The sequence below is a fragment of the Anarhichas minor genome, unplaced genomic scaffold (genome assembly GCF_050575085.1).
Source record: "Anarhichas minor isolate MPS153535 unplaced genomic scaffold, ASM5057508v1 ptg000004l, whole genome shotgun sequence".
Lineage (NCBI taxonomy): Eukaryota > Metazoa > Chordata > Actinopteri > Perciformes > Anarhichadidae > Anarhichas > Anarhichas minor.
Genome location: NW_027466450.1, coordinates 3,605,925 through 3,621,766, shown reverse-complemented (window position 1 = coordinate 3,621,766; position 15,842 = coordinate 3,605,925). Strand labels below are relative to the sequence as shown.

At 42.6% G+C, this 15,842-nt stretch overlaps 1 protein-coding gene across 1 annotated transcript; it reads right to left on the bottom strand.

The window, feature by feature from the left end:
- Nucleotides 1–2,286: 2,286 nt before the first annotated feature.
- On the bottom strand, nt 2,287–10,448 carry slc40a1 (solute carrier family 40 member 1). Its single transcript, XM_076106720.1, has 8 exons — nt 10,095–10,448; nt 9,887–9,954; nt 9,376–9,535; nt 8,916–9,031; nt 6,935–7,061; nt 6,315–6,560; nt 5,569–6,207; nt 2,287–5,068 (listed from the first exon to the last, which is right to left on the bottom strand). The coding sequence occupies exons 1-8, from the start codon at nt 10,126–10,128 to the stop codon at nt 4,752–4,754; spliced, it is 1,707 nt and encodes a 568-aa protein (XP_075962835.1). The 5' UTR covers nt 10,129–10,448; the 3' UTR covers nt 2,287–4,751.
- Nucleotides 10,449–15,842: the final 5,394 nt, after the last annotated feature.

Sequence of the window (15,842 nt, the reverse complement as noted above, 5' to 3'; positions counted from 1 at the left end):
AGTTGCATACATCATTGTTGCATATTATTTGAATTGATGCCTGAACATTCTACCCATGATATTTCACAATACAGCTCCTGGTTGGGGTCTTGACATAAACTGTTATGTGACCAGGGCCTTAAAAGTCACATTGATGCTGTAAAGACGGTAACGAGTAACGAACCTGAAAGTCCTGAGTCAGCTGTCTCTGAAGGAGAGCGTTCCCAGGCCACAGTTTCATCTCAGCGTTTTTCAGTTCCTTTCTCATGTGCTCCGGTCCAGGGCCTCTCACCACAGAGGACAGATCCTTTTTTGCCTCGTCATGACCGCCGTGTTAGACATTGAACTTTGGATGGTCAAACTGGGTCATCCTATATATTCTTATTGAGTCCTAAGCTGCTTATCTGTCGCTTATATGAGCTGGGATTGTAAAGCCGACTGATTCCTCATGGTAAACTTTACTTTCCTTGAAAAAGAAAATTCACTTTGCGATCTAGTTTAAGTCCTTGGACTTTGTGACAGGTTGACGGTCTTCTTTGTCCACCGCCTTTGTCCATTTACCCCTGAGCAATGCAAATGTACATACTATAGTATATTTATAACAAATATATGGGAAATACATATAAAACTCATTTAAACAAAAAGACTGAAAATCAGCTCACAGAAGAGCATCAGACTCTGTGTATGAGGGGAGGAAGTGAAATCTAGATTTTCTGTGTAAGTGGGTCATCATTTTTTAACTTAAAGGAGCACTCCATCTTATTCCTTTGCTTGTGTTGATGAATGTAGTCTGGAGTTGCTACCTTCAAGCAGAGATGAGGAGCGCTGAGCTACAAAGGGTCTGGTAAACTCACTTCTTAATTACTTCGAACCCAAAGTATTTTTCATTGTCAAACTTTGGAGTCTTTTTTTCCAGTTCAGCACCAACTGACACCGACTCACTCCCTCAAAAGGCTTCAGTGTAACAGGTTAACTCCGCTGAGCATATAGACTGGAAATGGGCTAACCTGGCTCTGCCCAAATGTAAAAAACAACAACCTAAAGCTCACCAATCAACACATATTATCTCATTTCTTTATTTCGTTCAGAATCAACAAGTTGTGGTTTCGCTGATAATGTGCTGGACTACTTCTAGGCCGGGTGTCGTGATTTCCAGGAGTCTTGTCATGCAACCAGCAGAGACTCCAGCAAAATGAGCAAGGTCAACTTGCTATAATAAAGGTGCCTCAATGTACAGACAGTATATGTTAAACAACTGACTTGTGAAATTGTAACACCTGACTTTCCCTATCAGCAGTGGTATCAGTTAAATATTGTTTCTGACGCACCTTTGACATGACAGTTAAAGGCTGAACGCAAGGTCTTGACAGGAGATTCGGATCAAACATGCACATTTTCTTTTTTTTTTGGGAGAATTTCCTTCGCTCATTATTTCAGATGGTACTAGAGGTCTTGCACATAAAGAGGAAGATATTTTCCCTGTGTGCCCATCTAGAGTTTCAGTTCCTGTCTGTAGACATTGGACTGTCCCTTATATAATTATGCGGTTCTTCAAGTGGTTCATGTTACTGTTAAATGACAAAGAGCACTAACAATAAGTGCATGTTAATTCTTACTGCAGATTATGCTCTCAAAAACAAGCCAGCATGTGACTATTTAGAGTCTAAATCGTTAAATATATGTATTCTGATTTTCTTTGTTCAAGTCATCTCACACACTGTCGTACCAGAGAGCATCCATCTTCAGGTTAAATTAAATGTTTTGATGTCTGATGCTGGGACGGGACATGTGTCCGGCAAAAGCTGTGTTCAGACACTCAAACAGGCGCTATTGTTAGCTGTCCTGATTAGGCAGTGCATTGGTATTTGGTGTTACTTAAACCTCTTAGAAGGGGTACTAACTTCTATTAGGACCATCGCAATACGCTCACAGATTTACTGAGAGCATATCAGCAATAAAATATAGAAATACACTTGATTATTTGTTAAAAATGAAAAACACAGAATGCCAACATGTCCCAGGCCAAGCCCTTCTGTCACACAAAAAAAACAGTTTACTCTGTCTTTTCAGCAGGCATGCAAGTCCAGATCATCCAGTTCAGCTTAAAGTCAGTCAGTTTAACACTGCCTGCCAGAAAGAAAGGGATTCTGGGGAGGCCATTAGCAGCTAACTGCTGTGGTATGTGACCTCACACAGCAGCAGCCAAGACCAAGACTGAGGCCAAGAAACACTGGACACACACACACACACACACACACACACACACACACACACACACACACACACACACACACACACACACACAAATTATGAATGTTTTCTTTATTTAGGAGACCTCATGCAATACAAGGAGTACCAATTCAGTGGAGTGCAATTATTACATATAAATGATTTCTTTATGATTTAATGCTTTTGTCTATTGGACTACAATAACACTGGTATATTTATATATATACAGAGAGGAATATATATTGTCAGATTAAGGCAGTATGATACAGAAATTAAATGAAGTAATTGCTTTGTACACAAATTTCCAAAATCGTAGGAAACAAAGGCAATTTAACACAACATCTTAACACTAGGTGTATAAAAACATATTAAAAAGGAAGAAGTCAGCATTTCCAGACCAACAGCACGACAACAACACACACAATATTTATATTATTTTTTTTTTTGCAGTTTCCAATTGTGTATTTAAGTAAGTTTCTATTGACTGACCGCTGTTATTTACATTAGAAATATAGAGTTATGGCCATGTAAGATTTCCCTGAATCAGCAGACCAAGCATTGTAAGAGCTGGTTTTGTTCCCGTGCCCAGAACTGAGTTTGAGGTTACACTAACACGCGGCTGGAACATGGAAATGAAGCTCCACTTGCCAGCGAGTCGGCACCTCACGGCACACCTGCAGATATCCTGACTCAGCACGCGCAGCTAAAAAGTGTTCTTCTGTTCTCCTACATCTGGTGTGGCTGCCTCTGGTTCCAACCTAAACATTTGCCCCCCCCTCCCCCAGGCCTTACCAAAGCCATGGCTAGACTTTTCATGGGCGGGGCGCTGCTGGTAACCGTCTCGGTGGGGCCACACGTGTGCGTTTAACAGCTAACGAGGCTAATTTACAATAAGGCAACAGAAACCCACTGGAGGTCAGAGGTGGAAAGGAACTAGTTTCAGCTACATTGGTTACTTTACTAGTTACATTACTCCGCATAGGCAGTTTGGTGCACTCCGGGGTTTTGCTGCTACAACCTTACTTGGTCTGGTATGACCAGCTAGCTTACGGTGGCTAATGTTAACTTTTGACACCCCTAGTGTTACACTATTTTTTAGCATTTATTAATAATTGTCACATGTATCCACGGTGGCTGCTGTTCTGTTATATACAGTAGCCTGACTTTAAAGTAAAGCTACTTTCCTAATGTCTATGACTTTCATATTTTACTTACAAAATCACTTCACAGGAAAAGAAGCATGCAAAAAAATAAAAAGTCACAAACTTCTATGAGATGCTATTGAAATACATTTTCTAGACTAGAAATGTAAAGAGGAAAAAAAGTCAGAACTTTGACTTAAGTAGAATGTGTCCACCTCTGTTGAAGCTTACAGCAATAACAACTAAAACTGACCCAGAGTCTGTTGGGACTGGTTCCGTTTTTGTTGCATCATGTGCCTTTTTTTTTTTTTTAAAACCACAATGCCCACACAATGTGTGAACAGACGGACAAAGAAAGTATAAGTGATAATAATGTAAACTATCAGAAAAACTAAAGAAGTACAATCGCAGAGTGGGTTGGACAGATCCAGGTATACTACCGTGAATATAGATTTGGAATGCTTCAGACGGATATGTGGTTTCCCTCGCTTCCTTTTAACGCCACACTTTGACTTTGGTAACTGAGAGAGATATCGACACGGCTGCATAGTGTTTCTATGTGTCTTTTCTTATGGATCAACCGGCAAGTGTGCAACACAATACTGATGATACAATTATTATAAAAACCACTGCACTTCCTGAATGCATACGGTGAACTGCATAATCCTTATAACTATGTATTAAAGAGGCTAGACCCAGTTTTGTGTTTTGGTTAAATAAAGAGCACCACCACCACCACCACCCTCGAGGAAGACATCCACAACCGGCTCATCCTACTTGTATATGTAAGCTTCAGACACAACTACAGCACCAATGAAGTCACTGAGAGGCAAGCGTCAGAAAAGGGGGCACGTTCGCTCTTTTTTTGGGGGTCTTAGACAGCTGGTGCCCCCCGTGCCTCCTCCCTGACAAGGTTTCTCCCTCGTCCTGCGCTTTAGTTAGCTGAAGCACCTTTACTGAAACTCTTAAACTCTACAGCTAGATCCAGGCTGTCAGGAGGAGAATATCTGACGGTGCCTTATCGCCCTGATTTCTTTAACAGGACCCCACGTTGGGGTCCGAAAGCCCGGAAGTGACGGATCCTTGTTTGACAGTGCATGTGTGTTTCAAAGAGCGTGAACCCCGCAGATGAAAAGATAAAAGGTTAGAGGAACCCTGCCTTATCTACAGCTTTACTGTGGATTAGTTTTCTTTGACTCCCAAGCTTTCTACTCACCTCCTTCTACTCATGATTAATGCTGCGTATTCATGGCTACAGGATGCATAGCATGTTAAGTTACCTCTCTATGGTTAGCATTAGCATTCTGCCAGCTACAAAGCAAAGATGTTAGTTAAGATAAGATGCAGGGGTCGGGTAAGGCTTGAGAAGTATGTACCGAGGACGGAGTCTCTTTAACGGGGTCAGACGGTGGTGGGAAGTGAGAGGCCGTCTACCGCCTCCGCCTTCTGCTCCGGAGAGCAGCAGAGGAAGAGGCGACTGCCCAGGCTCTTGAAGGCAAATCCAAAGTACATGATGTGGCCCATGGCCACGAAGGACACGGAGATGATGACCAGCAGGCCGAAGGCCTCCGGGTTCGGAGCCAGAATCACCATGATGAAGTGCACCAGGTCCAAGAGGTAATTCATGGAGTTCTGGACGCCGTTGATCACGCCTCGCTCCGACTCCATCACATTCTCCTGGATGAGCTGGGTCACCGTCAGGTCGAAGGACCACAGGCCTGCAACACAGAGATCAAAGGTCAGTCCGAGTGGTGTTTTTTACAGCCACGTTCTAACCGCTTCAGGAGACAACGGTAGCTGTTGCGGGACTTATCAGGCTATATTATTGGAATCAAAGGTTGCAAATATTGCTGTGACATCAGTGGCACAGCCGTAGAGGATCTCATGTGAAGTTTCGGTTACTTATGAAAAGGCTCAACCTGTGGACCTGCTTGAGTCACTTTTAGGAAGTCGTAATTTGGGAAAACAGCCTTTTTGCAATCTCATAAACGGAGGCGAACATGCCAATAAAGCATGGACACTATAATATCTACGCACTCTAATTTCCTTTTCAATAAAACAATAAAACAAAGACTATGCACCACTTACTCCAATGGCAATCAATGATTATATGCACTTTGGAGCTTCTACTCTGCTCCAAAACAATATCAAATACAATATCACGGTATTTAGATAACCACCACCACAAACAAACATCAAGGGGCAATATTTCACTCACCAACTCTAGCAGCAATTACGCCAGCAAACAGCAGACTAACAGACATGTAGGACTGCAAGGGCGGCAGCTCTTCAGCCGGTGCAGCAGTAGTGGCGTTTCCACCGCCGAGAAAGCCGGTGAGGCTGTAGTCGGCCTCGGGCAGCACCTTCTCTCCGATCAGGTGCGTGTAAATGTCCTGGAAGGGTGAGACGCTGAGGTCGAAGGGGCTCCCGGGAGCAAAGACGGAGGCAACGCACAGCATGAGGCAGGACAGCTGAGCCGTGCCCGAAATGAAGCCCGTGCGGATCAGGCCGCACTTCTTGCGGACCCAGGTGAAGGCGACGGTGCCGCAGATGCCCGACACCGCCGAGGCCCCCATCAGCAGGCTCAGCACCGAGCCGTTGAGGCCCTGCATGTAGGCGTAGCCCGTGGTGATGCAGTCGAAGCCCAACACCGTCATGTAGAGGAAAGCCAGGGACATACCGGCGAGGAAAATGTTCTGGTTGTAGTAGGCCACCCAGCCGGCCTTCAAGGTGCGCAGCGGTTCGGCCATCTGGTAGCAGCAGCCGTGCTGCTTTGGGGAGTCGGGCGTGGCCACTACGGAGGTTTCATTCATCAGCGGCTGAGACGACTCCTCGGGACTCTGGCCGCTCTCCGAGTCTGAGAAAGGGAAGAGAAACATGGTTGTATTTAGTCTGAACCATCACACAGGCCAAAACTCTCCAAACTCAGAGGGTACAAATCAAAGTCACAGTTCTTGCAGCTACCTTTCGGCGAGCTCAGCTGTCTGAGCTCCTGTTGCTGCTCCTTCTGGCCGGCTTTGGAGGCCAACGCCGGCGTCTTCTGGTACACCTTCCACAGCAGCGCGTACTCCAGACACATGGAGCACAGGTTCCAGCCAGAGATGAAGCCGCAGCCAATGAAATGGGAGCCAAAGGCCATTATCTGGCCCACCAGCATGGGAGCCAGGATGTTGGTCAGCTGGTCGATAATCCGCACCGTGGCATTCATGTCTGTTCAATGCGAGAGAGTCAATATTATCAGTTTCTTTACACCCGATTACTACTGATGGACGTCAAAGGAAATGTGACATATCATAGCTTTCATATTTACACGAGACATTCATATGATATGAGGTTTTACTAAACGGATGGAACTACTAGCACAGCAGAAAAATTAAAAGGTCATCATGGGTTCATCAGTCTTTCCACCACGTGAGCAAATCTTTGAAATAGTTTACAACAATCCGGGGGAAACAGCCGGGGGCATAAATGGTACAAAACCGAGAGCGAGTCAGCATCCGGGGTTCAAAGTCTGCCACACAGAGGAGACGTGATAACAGGTCAGCTGAGCCTACATTCCACGATTAAGAAAATAAAACACTAACCTGCCAACTTGCTGCTGTCCTGACCTGCCACCACCACCACCCAGTCCCTCTGGATGGTGATGGATGTAGCCGTACTGGCAAGGTTGGCAACGTTGGCGATGGAGATCACCAGAATGTAGCAGGTGGTCTGAAGAAGAAAACAAGGATTTTTTTATTTTTTTTTTAGTTACTGTTACATTTGATCAATATTAAAGGATATGATTAATAACTATTGTCTGTATAACTAAAGCCTGATATATAATTATTCCTCCGTTATTTTGTCCAGAAGTTATTAAAAACACATAAATGAGCCATGACACTGTTGCACTAGGGGACATGTTACTTAATTAAACACACACACTTTAGTATATTTTGACTCAATCCCACAGACTCCATCCTTCTGCCCGAAATACAATTAAAGATGTAGTCAGTGATCTTTTTGGCTTGCGACCCCTCAAAATTAAGCAAACATGTGTTTTTGTTCCTCGTTGTATTGGTTCCTTTGAAGGATTTTTAGAGGGCTGAAGAATCTCCAGAATTTCACAGGCAAAAAAGTCAGAAAAATGCATAATTTTGCTCAACAGATATAGTTTTGCATCCATTATATAGTTACTATTGTGTGAAAACACCTTAAAGTTAAACAATGACTCCTTTCTAATTCTGTAACGTGTGAACGTAACACCCATTCTGCACTCACTACACTGGCTCCCTGTCTCATTCCGGATTGACTACAAAGTCCTACTACTCACACATAAATGCATAAATGGACACGCACCTCCCTACCTACAAGAACTCATCACTCCCCAAATCTCCACCCGCACCTTCAGATCATCAAACAACTCGCTCCTCCGGGTCCCCAACACCAAGCTCCGCACCATGGGCGACCGGGCCTTTGGCTCGGCAGCTCCACGCCTATGGAACAGTCTCCCTGACCACCTAAGGGCAACACAGACACTGGTCTCTTTTAAAACTGGCCTAAAAACCTTTTTATTCAGGAAGGCGTTTCTGACCTAAATCACTGTCAGTTATTTATTTTGTGTTTCTGTTCATTCACTGTTTTTTTTTTATGCTTACTAGTTATTTTAACTATGTTTTTTACGATGTACTGGCTCTGTGGCACTCTGAGATTTTTTTTAATGAAAAGTGCGTTACAAATAGAATGCATTATTATTATTATTATTATTATTGAAATCAATGACTTCCTGTGGAAAATAATCGATGACATTCTGTCATAGATTATAACTCAACACGTGCCCTCAACTACAGCGGTGATAAAGAACCACTGGTTGACAAAAAAACCCAAAACATGTTTCTTCTAGAAATGTCTCATTTGTGAAACCCACTGGCCGGCTACTTTGTTTCCCTCTGTGTTCACATTGTACAGCAGCGAATGCTTTCAACAGGCCAGGCCACATTTCTCTTCCCCCCCCCCCATCATGTGACGGGGCAGAGGAACCTGCTGACTCCACAGCCTTCACCGAGACACCCCATCTCCTGTTTCACCGCCCCTCCTCTGCACCTCAGCCCGACACAGTTTCCCAATGACAGACAGAAACCCGTCTAGCCTGCAGCTCTGCATCTCGGTCAAGCAGGTCCAAATCTTTGCGGTGAGGGAGCTTCTCATGTAAGCCACATAGCTCAACAAGTGCAAACAAGCCGCTCGCGAGACACTCACGCAAACATTCTGTTCCTACAGTGTAACCACCTCTTGTACTCTGTCTTCTTATGTACTCTGACAATTTAAGTTAGTGGACCAGTCAAAGGTCTCCTGGAAGTGAACGACGATCATTTCGCCCATCTGTAAAAAGCGGTTCAAGTGGTCATAAATGATAAGGAAGCAGGAGTCCATATCAGTAACAGCAAGCGACTCTCGAGGTCAGAGTGTTGTAATTGAGGAAAAAGGGGGAAATTGCTTTCAGTCAAAAGAAAACCAATCAGATCACGTTGTAACGGAGTGTGTGTGTGTGTGTGTGTGTGAGCACAGAATAAGGGGGGATCTTACCAGAATCCATCCATTGTAAAGCTCAGCAAGCTGCTCTTTGAACTGGAACACAACCATCAGTAGGATCCCACACACGATGACGCAACTGTTCTGGACGAGCAGCGAAGTCTGGGCCACTGTGGAAACACCACGACGAACATTAGGGACAGAAGTCTGATCAAAGACAACGGATTTCTGTCCGATAACTAGTTCATCTGCCCCCCCGAACCCCCCCGATCTAATCTGCATAATGTCTTTTGCCAAATTCCTCTGAATAACCATTGCACAAGAGGTGCACTTAACTGTGAAAATGAGGGTGAACTAGCCCCACGTGCACACTGCATATAACACCAGTCCCGCCAGCTCCACATCTATACGCTCAGGATCCAATCGACAAAGTTTTGGGCCTTTTTATTGGTGACAAACTTGTGTTACAACAACCGCTTCAATAGCAGCTATACTTTGATGTGCGCTGCCTTACCTTTGAGTCTGGGATTCTTGTCCACCCAGTCCCCAATGATGGCCCCCAGCAGCAGCACGGAGCCGGCCACCACCAGCCCGTACACGGCCGTGAGCAGCAGGCTGTTCCCGTACAGCTCCACCAGGAACACAGCCACAGCAAAGTTCCACATTCGGTCACCCTGGAAACACAAATTCTGATTATTGGATGTCAGTTTTTCAAGACATCCAGGTTAGGGCTGATGGGAAATGTGGCTTGAATAAATAATAAGAGCCCTCTCTGCTTTCATGTCAACTAACACCCTCTTCAGTTTAATTGATCCTTTCAGGGGTATTTGCAAAGACAAGGAATGTGTGGCGAGCTACACGGGGCAAAACATGTCATTTTGTATTGAGGCAACAGTTATTTTAGCACATGTCACAATGTCACAAATGACACAATGAAAAGCCACATTGTGCAGCCTGTCATCGTGATGGACATGTAGAAATATATGCTGGAATGTCATCCAAGTGGACCATAACGTGTCACTTACCCATGTTGACAGAGCATGGCTCATGTAAATAAGGAATTTAGCTGAAGTGAAGAAGTCTCGGACAGACTCTGTGAAGAAACACATTGAACGGTCAGAATAGAGTCAACACCATGCAGCTGGTGGTCGATAACCAGCCTGCACCATTGATGTGAAGGCTCGGCGTGGGAAATATACGGTTATTTTTGCATGTTTTGAAAAAATAACCTACCACAGCACGTCTTCTTAGGTGCAGAGTTATCCATTTTAAAGCTGTCCAAATGGCAAAAGCAACCAAGTGAATGTTCCTTTTTTTATTTTTTTATTTTCGCTGTCTCCTCTTTTGTGATGTTGCAGAGCAGGTCGACCCCCCGACTACAGCTTCCTACTGTCGGATATAACGACTAAAACAACAACAAAAGCCACCGCGTCTCTCCCCTTTCTCCCTTCCAAACTTAGCTAACACTGTAGCTGAAGTCGGAAAGCAATATTTTTATAGCCTAAATGGCCGGTTAGTCACAATAAAATAAGCGCAAAGCTCGGAGGTCGATTCCTGCGCCGCTCCGCTGGACGGTTAGCTCTGTTCTGCTGCTCTGTGTTTACGTCCCGCCTCGAATATACTCACGCTGTCACGTGACGCGCCATTATTTACATTGTGTCAAAAACAAGTGTGGTCCTCCTACCGCACGCGCGCTCCGGAAAAAAAAAAAGAAGCTGTATCATATTACAAAAAAGTGTCATTGTTATAGCTGTCATGATTAAACCCCTTTAGCTCTCTTTACGCAGGGGTTGGTGAGCTTTTGGTTGTGGGTTTCTTTCAGCAGGAATGATGAGTAACAGACTCCAATGAACAGCTGACCAAAGATAACCTATCACTTCATCACAACAAAAGGATATGTCTGGCATACCTATTTTTTGAAAGCCTGAAGACCTGCTTTAGTTTCTTCCACCACTCTATTCACATCTCTACCTTTGGTAATGAGAACAATAAAACAAATGATAACTATCAATTCCACAATGTAAAACTATGGAAGTCCTTTATCCAAAATCTTAACTTAAGCAGAAGTGAGCAGTAAGTGTGGATGGGAAAATGTATTCAGAGTAGCCTATCAAGTAGCCTACTTATTATGCAGAAAAATGGCACCCGAGAGTGTTACATTATTATGTAGTATATCATTTTAATATTATAACTGATGCTTTAATGTGTAAGGGCATTTTACTATTGCAGTCAGTCAAAGTGGAACTAATGAAAGAAAATTTATTTATTGTTAAAAAAGGTCTAAATATCAATATTATATAAATAAAAAGCACCAATGAACAACAATACAAAAATAAATAAAATCTGTATTAGTTTATTTATTTATTTAACCTTTATTTATCCAGGATAGTCCCGTTGAGATTTTGAATCTCTTTTATAAAGGGGGTCCTGCTCAAGATGGCAGAGTAAAAGCTTCACCACATAAAAACAGAGAGAACAGACTTAGAAGAAAAAAACAGTTTTAATACATTTTTTGAAATCACTAAAAGAGATGACAGACTAAAAACAAACCATCAAATTGCATCAATCAAAGTAAGAAAAGGTACATTCAATGCTAAAAATCCTGAGAATCTAAATCCTGTTTTTGAAATTTATAATGTAAACTACACAAATAGTGCACAGAAATAAACATTACATGGATATGTATGGATGGTTCTTTTAAGTCAGTAAACTATGGTCAATATCAGTAGAGCTGCAGTTGGATTGACAGAGCAATAAAATAGTTCCACCTTAAACGGAGAAATGCTTTCGACGTTTTCACAGTCAAATCAGAAATTACATTTACATCCTGCACTTTCTTTTTATATGTAAACTGAATCTGAGTAATACTTGAGTGGTAAAAAAGAAGAACAACTAAAGAGATTGTAAAAGTTAAAGATTAAATGATCTCACCTGAGCATTTGATGCCACGCAACACACATTAATAAAATTGGATGTTTTGAACATTTCGCTAACAGAGACTGTCATTATTTCCTTGACCTGGTGAAGCTGTTTACCAAATGGCCGTTGCAATAGAGCGTGGCAGTGAACAATGTAAAAACAGTGTACAAATCACACATTTGGATGACTTGCATTTGTCCACCTATGTCAACAGAACAGAATCACTGCTATAATTACAGGCTGCATGGATGAGGGATCCTTGGCCCGTATCCATAAAAAGTAATAAACACTTGCACATGGCTAATATGATTCTTAACTGTATACGTCTGGATGCACAGTTGACTTTAAAAGCCTGTTATCAGCCGAGTGGGACCCTCAGTGTCTTATGTCAGCGCTGAATTCTCACGTCTATCCTCGAGTGATGTGTTTTGGGAGTTTCATTGGACTGGACGGACAGGAAACGGGAGAATCAGCTAGTCTGAGTCTGTCCAAAGATAACAGAATCCACGACCAACACCTCTACATGTGTAATAACGAGTGAGGTTTTAAAACAAAATGTCATTACCATGAATTTGACACCGAGCGGAGACAGCCGGGACAAGAAATATTGTGGTTCATAACATTTTTACTCTCCAGTTTTGTCCGGATTAAACAAACAAACAATACCGAGTTCATTAGTGAGTTTTAAAGGGGCTGGTCGGTGAATTTTGTTATTCCGGTTTTTATTTGTCCGGAGCCAGGCTAGCTGCTTACTCCTTTTTCCATTCTTTATGCTAAGCTAAGCTAGCTGTCTGTTGAATCAGTAGCTTCATATTTAGTGTACAGACATGAGAGTGCTATCAATCTTGTCAAAATGTCAAACTATTGCTTTAGGCATCATCGGCTTCATCAAGGTATCTGGCTTCCGTTGAAAATTACTTGGTGTCTGTGGTTAGTCATGATCAACATAATCACAATATTTTAGCATTTAGTAGCTACTGTAAATATCGGCCCTATGATATGTGAAAACACATATGGCGCTGGGCTACTAATACGTGTGCTTCTTATTATTTTTTGCACATATAGATTAGAACTAGTTTCTTTTCGGCCCAGAGCAACACATACTCTGTGCCATCTCATCCTACGAGGGAGCCAAATTGACAGTTACAAGGAACACAAGCACATATTTTGAGCCAAGCGATGACAATAGGCACTTCTATCCTTTTGTGATCTATTCAGGGATCACAGAGAGCTTTCAGCCGTTTGAAAGTCTGCACACATTGAGCTGGTACAAACAGATTACCTGCCGCACTATTAGTGGGCCAGTGTGTCAGCCAGGCTCAGATACCTCTCATCAGCGGTCAGATGGCTACTGTGTCATTTTGTGGCCATGTGACCTGCAGGTATGTCTGTGTCCCTGACTGGATCCAACAACAAGCTGTGTTTACGTCGGCTATATTTGTGTGTCCAGGACAAAAATATGAGAATGACTTGCCTCCTGTGGCCTTAAGTTGCCCGACACCTCCAAGCCACAGCTAAAGAAGGGATAGAGGTGGAGGGAGGGTGTGAAGGATGTGGACGTGAGGCTGGGTCAGATTATTCATCGATTCTTCATGCACGGCTTCTGTTCACTCTTTGTGCTGAGTTCTAAGAACGTGTTGCAATAGATCTAAAAGGGAACACAGCACTGCTCCCTTGGGTTTAGCAATATATAGAATAAATAAAGCCGGGCTCTTGAGGTCTCCCAAAATCTCATGATACTGGACACAGTGAGATTACCAACCATCTCAGTGACCATAGAACAGTAACAGTGATTATAACTATCACCATTACCCATTTTTGGAACACAACAGTGTTGTGGTCTTATTGTTTCTGTGGATATCTACCGCTGGCTGGGGCCTAAGAGTTTGTGTGCCTGACAGCTCCACCAGAGAAAAATAAATATCAAAGGTCACTATCTGGCTGTGATGACATGGACACCTGTCCCAAAATGACAGCCCTTGTTTCCAGGGAATGAACCGGTAAACATCTGACAGCTGTGTCCGATCAATACAACGTTGCAGCTCAGTGGGCTGCAAGCCAAGGTGAAACATCAGACAGGTGTGTTTGTCTCTCACATCGCAGGTTCGAAAGGTGCTCGACCCACCGCTGGAGCAAGATCAACATTTGTGTCATCCGGGGAAATTTCTCTATATTGTTGACCGCTGCCGGGCGAGTGAAGCTCAGGTCCTCAAAAATATCTATTTAATGTAATTGTACCACATGTGACTGGAAGGTTGCGAGTTTAAATCCCTGCATGCTTATTGAATGAACAATGCTCTCCCCTCCCCAAATCACCACCCATGTCAAGATCATGTTACGGTGTCAATTTTGAGTATAGCCCTTTAGGTGTTTTGAAGTGACTCGTTTTACAGTGATCTCTTTTTAGTTCATTCCAATTTTTTGTTCCTACACACCCTAGTGATATTAAATCAACAGGGTTGGTTTCCTTATTTCACTTATCATCTGAGTAAATGTTCCACCTTAGTGGAAACAACAACATCAAATGACTGGAACCGACAAGCATAACCCTAAGTTATATTTATTTGCGTCCCGCAGCCGGAAGGAGTTTGTATGTTGTCAATGCGACTGCATTCTGCAAAATGACATTGCAAGTCTGGTGGAATGCTTGTGAGTAGATATAAAGGGTCCTTTTCATACACACTCATGTCTTGAGCATCTAGCAGCGATTACAGCCTAATAATAATAATATAAATGTTATAGTGCTTTTTATACAGAAGAAAAACACAGCTCTCCCATTAACTTGTATTTGTTTACCAGCCAGTCTTGACCGGTCCAATATGGCGGCGATGTAGACATATTGCAGCAACAGGCTGAAGCCGTCAATGTGTTATTTCTATGGTCTAATTTGGTTGGATGGAGAAAAATTGGCAAAACTGCCCTTTAAAAAAATGAACCTGGTGTAATGAAAAATCGATCTGTGAAATCTGGTGAACATAGTGGAGCAGAGACACATTTTCCCCTCAGGAGTCGTTGGAGACCAAACACTTGCAGTCATCAGGTGGACACAAACACAACTTTTAATTTAAATTACCATGTTGCTCTGTAACTGCTAGATGTGGACATATGAAAATGTTTGCTGACACTTCCTCAGATGGAGTTGCTCAGATCGTGCCATGGAATTTTTGTCTGCTGTTCAACAGTGAATGTGGTTTTAAATTACATCTGCTTTGGCTCAGTGGGAACATCCCCTTCAACATGTTGAGATACTCAAGCAACAGCACCCTGGTGACAGCTCTGTAAACGGTTTATCTTTTATCAACTGGATCATAAAGTAATAAAGCAGATGATGCCACTCTGATGTGAAGTAAGTTGTTTGTGCAAATGTTAGGTTGTCACTGAGTGTAAAGAGCTTGCTTTGATTGAAGTGTAGCAAACATGGTGCATGTTATCTGAAATACTCTAAATGATTATTTACAATTTGATGTGAAAATGTTAATGGAACTGAGACATAAAACAGAAGAAGAAAGGATGAGAACGAGGTGAAGATTTAGTCAAAAGACTGTCGTCTGTAAGATGTATAGTAATGCTCAACTAGACAGAATACCAAATTTATTAACCCATTGATAGATTTATTTTAAAATGGTTAAAATGGTAGTTTTGGCTAATCTATCGGAGATAAAAGATACAAATGTCATAGACTAGTCAGAGACCTAAATTACACTGCTTGGAATATATATAATATTTTATAGATATCTGGAAACCTTTGTACTATGGAAGAATACATCAAACTGTCCACAGAGAAATAATAAAAATTCTTTCAGAAACAAACAATTGCTACAAACCATTACAAAGTTATGGAAAAGGATTAGGGACAAATTAGGTCAGATTACACCAGAATTTCAGAGATTAAAATCAGAAATTTAAATGTGACCCTAATCCTCTTCTGTTCAGTATCAGCAACACACAACATGACATGTGAACTCTGGTGAGGAGTGGGACTGTATAAAACAAGACGCCCTATCTGTCATATGTATCGTTTAGTTTGCATTTCAATTGTGCATTAATTAGCTGTAATGTGGT

Bases quoted from the DNA above. Each gene is read 5' to 3' on its own strand.
- slc40a1 (XM_076106720.1), bottom strand. From the start codon at position 10,128: ATGGATAACTCTGCACCTAAGAAGACGTGCTGTG. The intron at 7,062-8,915 runs GTAAGATCCCCC...TTTCTTCTTCAG, and splicing joins TTTACAATGGATGGATTCTG to ACCACCTGCTACATTCTGGT. The intron at 6,561-6,934 runs GTTAGTGTTTTA...CGCATTGAACAG, and splicing joins GGACAGCAGCAAGTTGGCAG to ACATGAATGCCACGGTGCGG.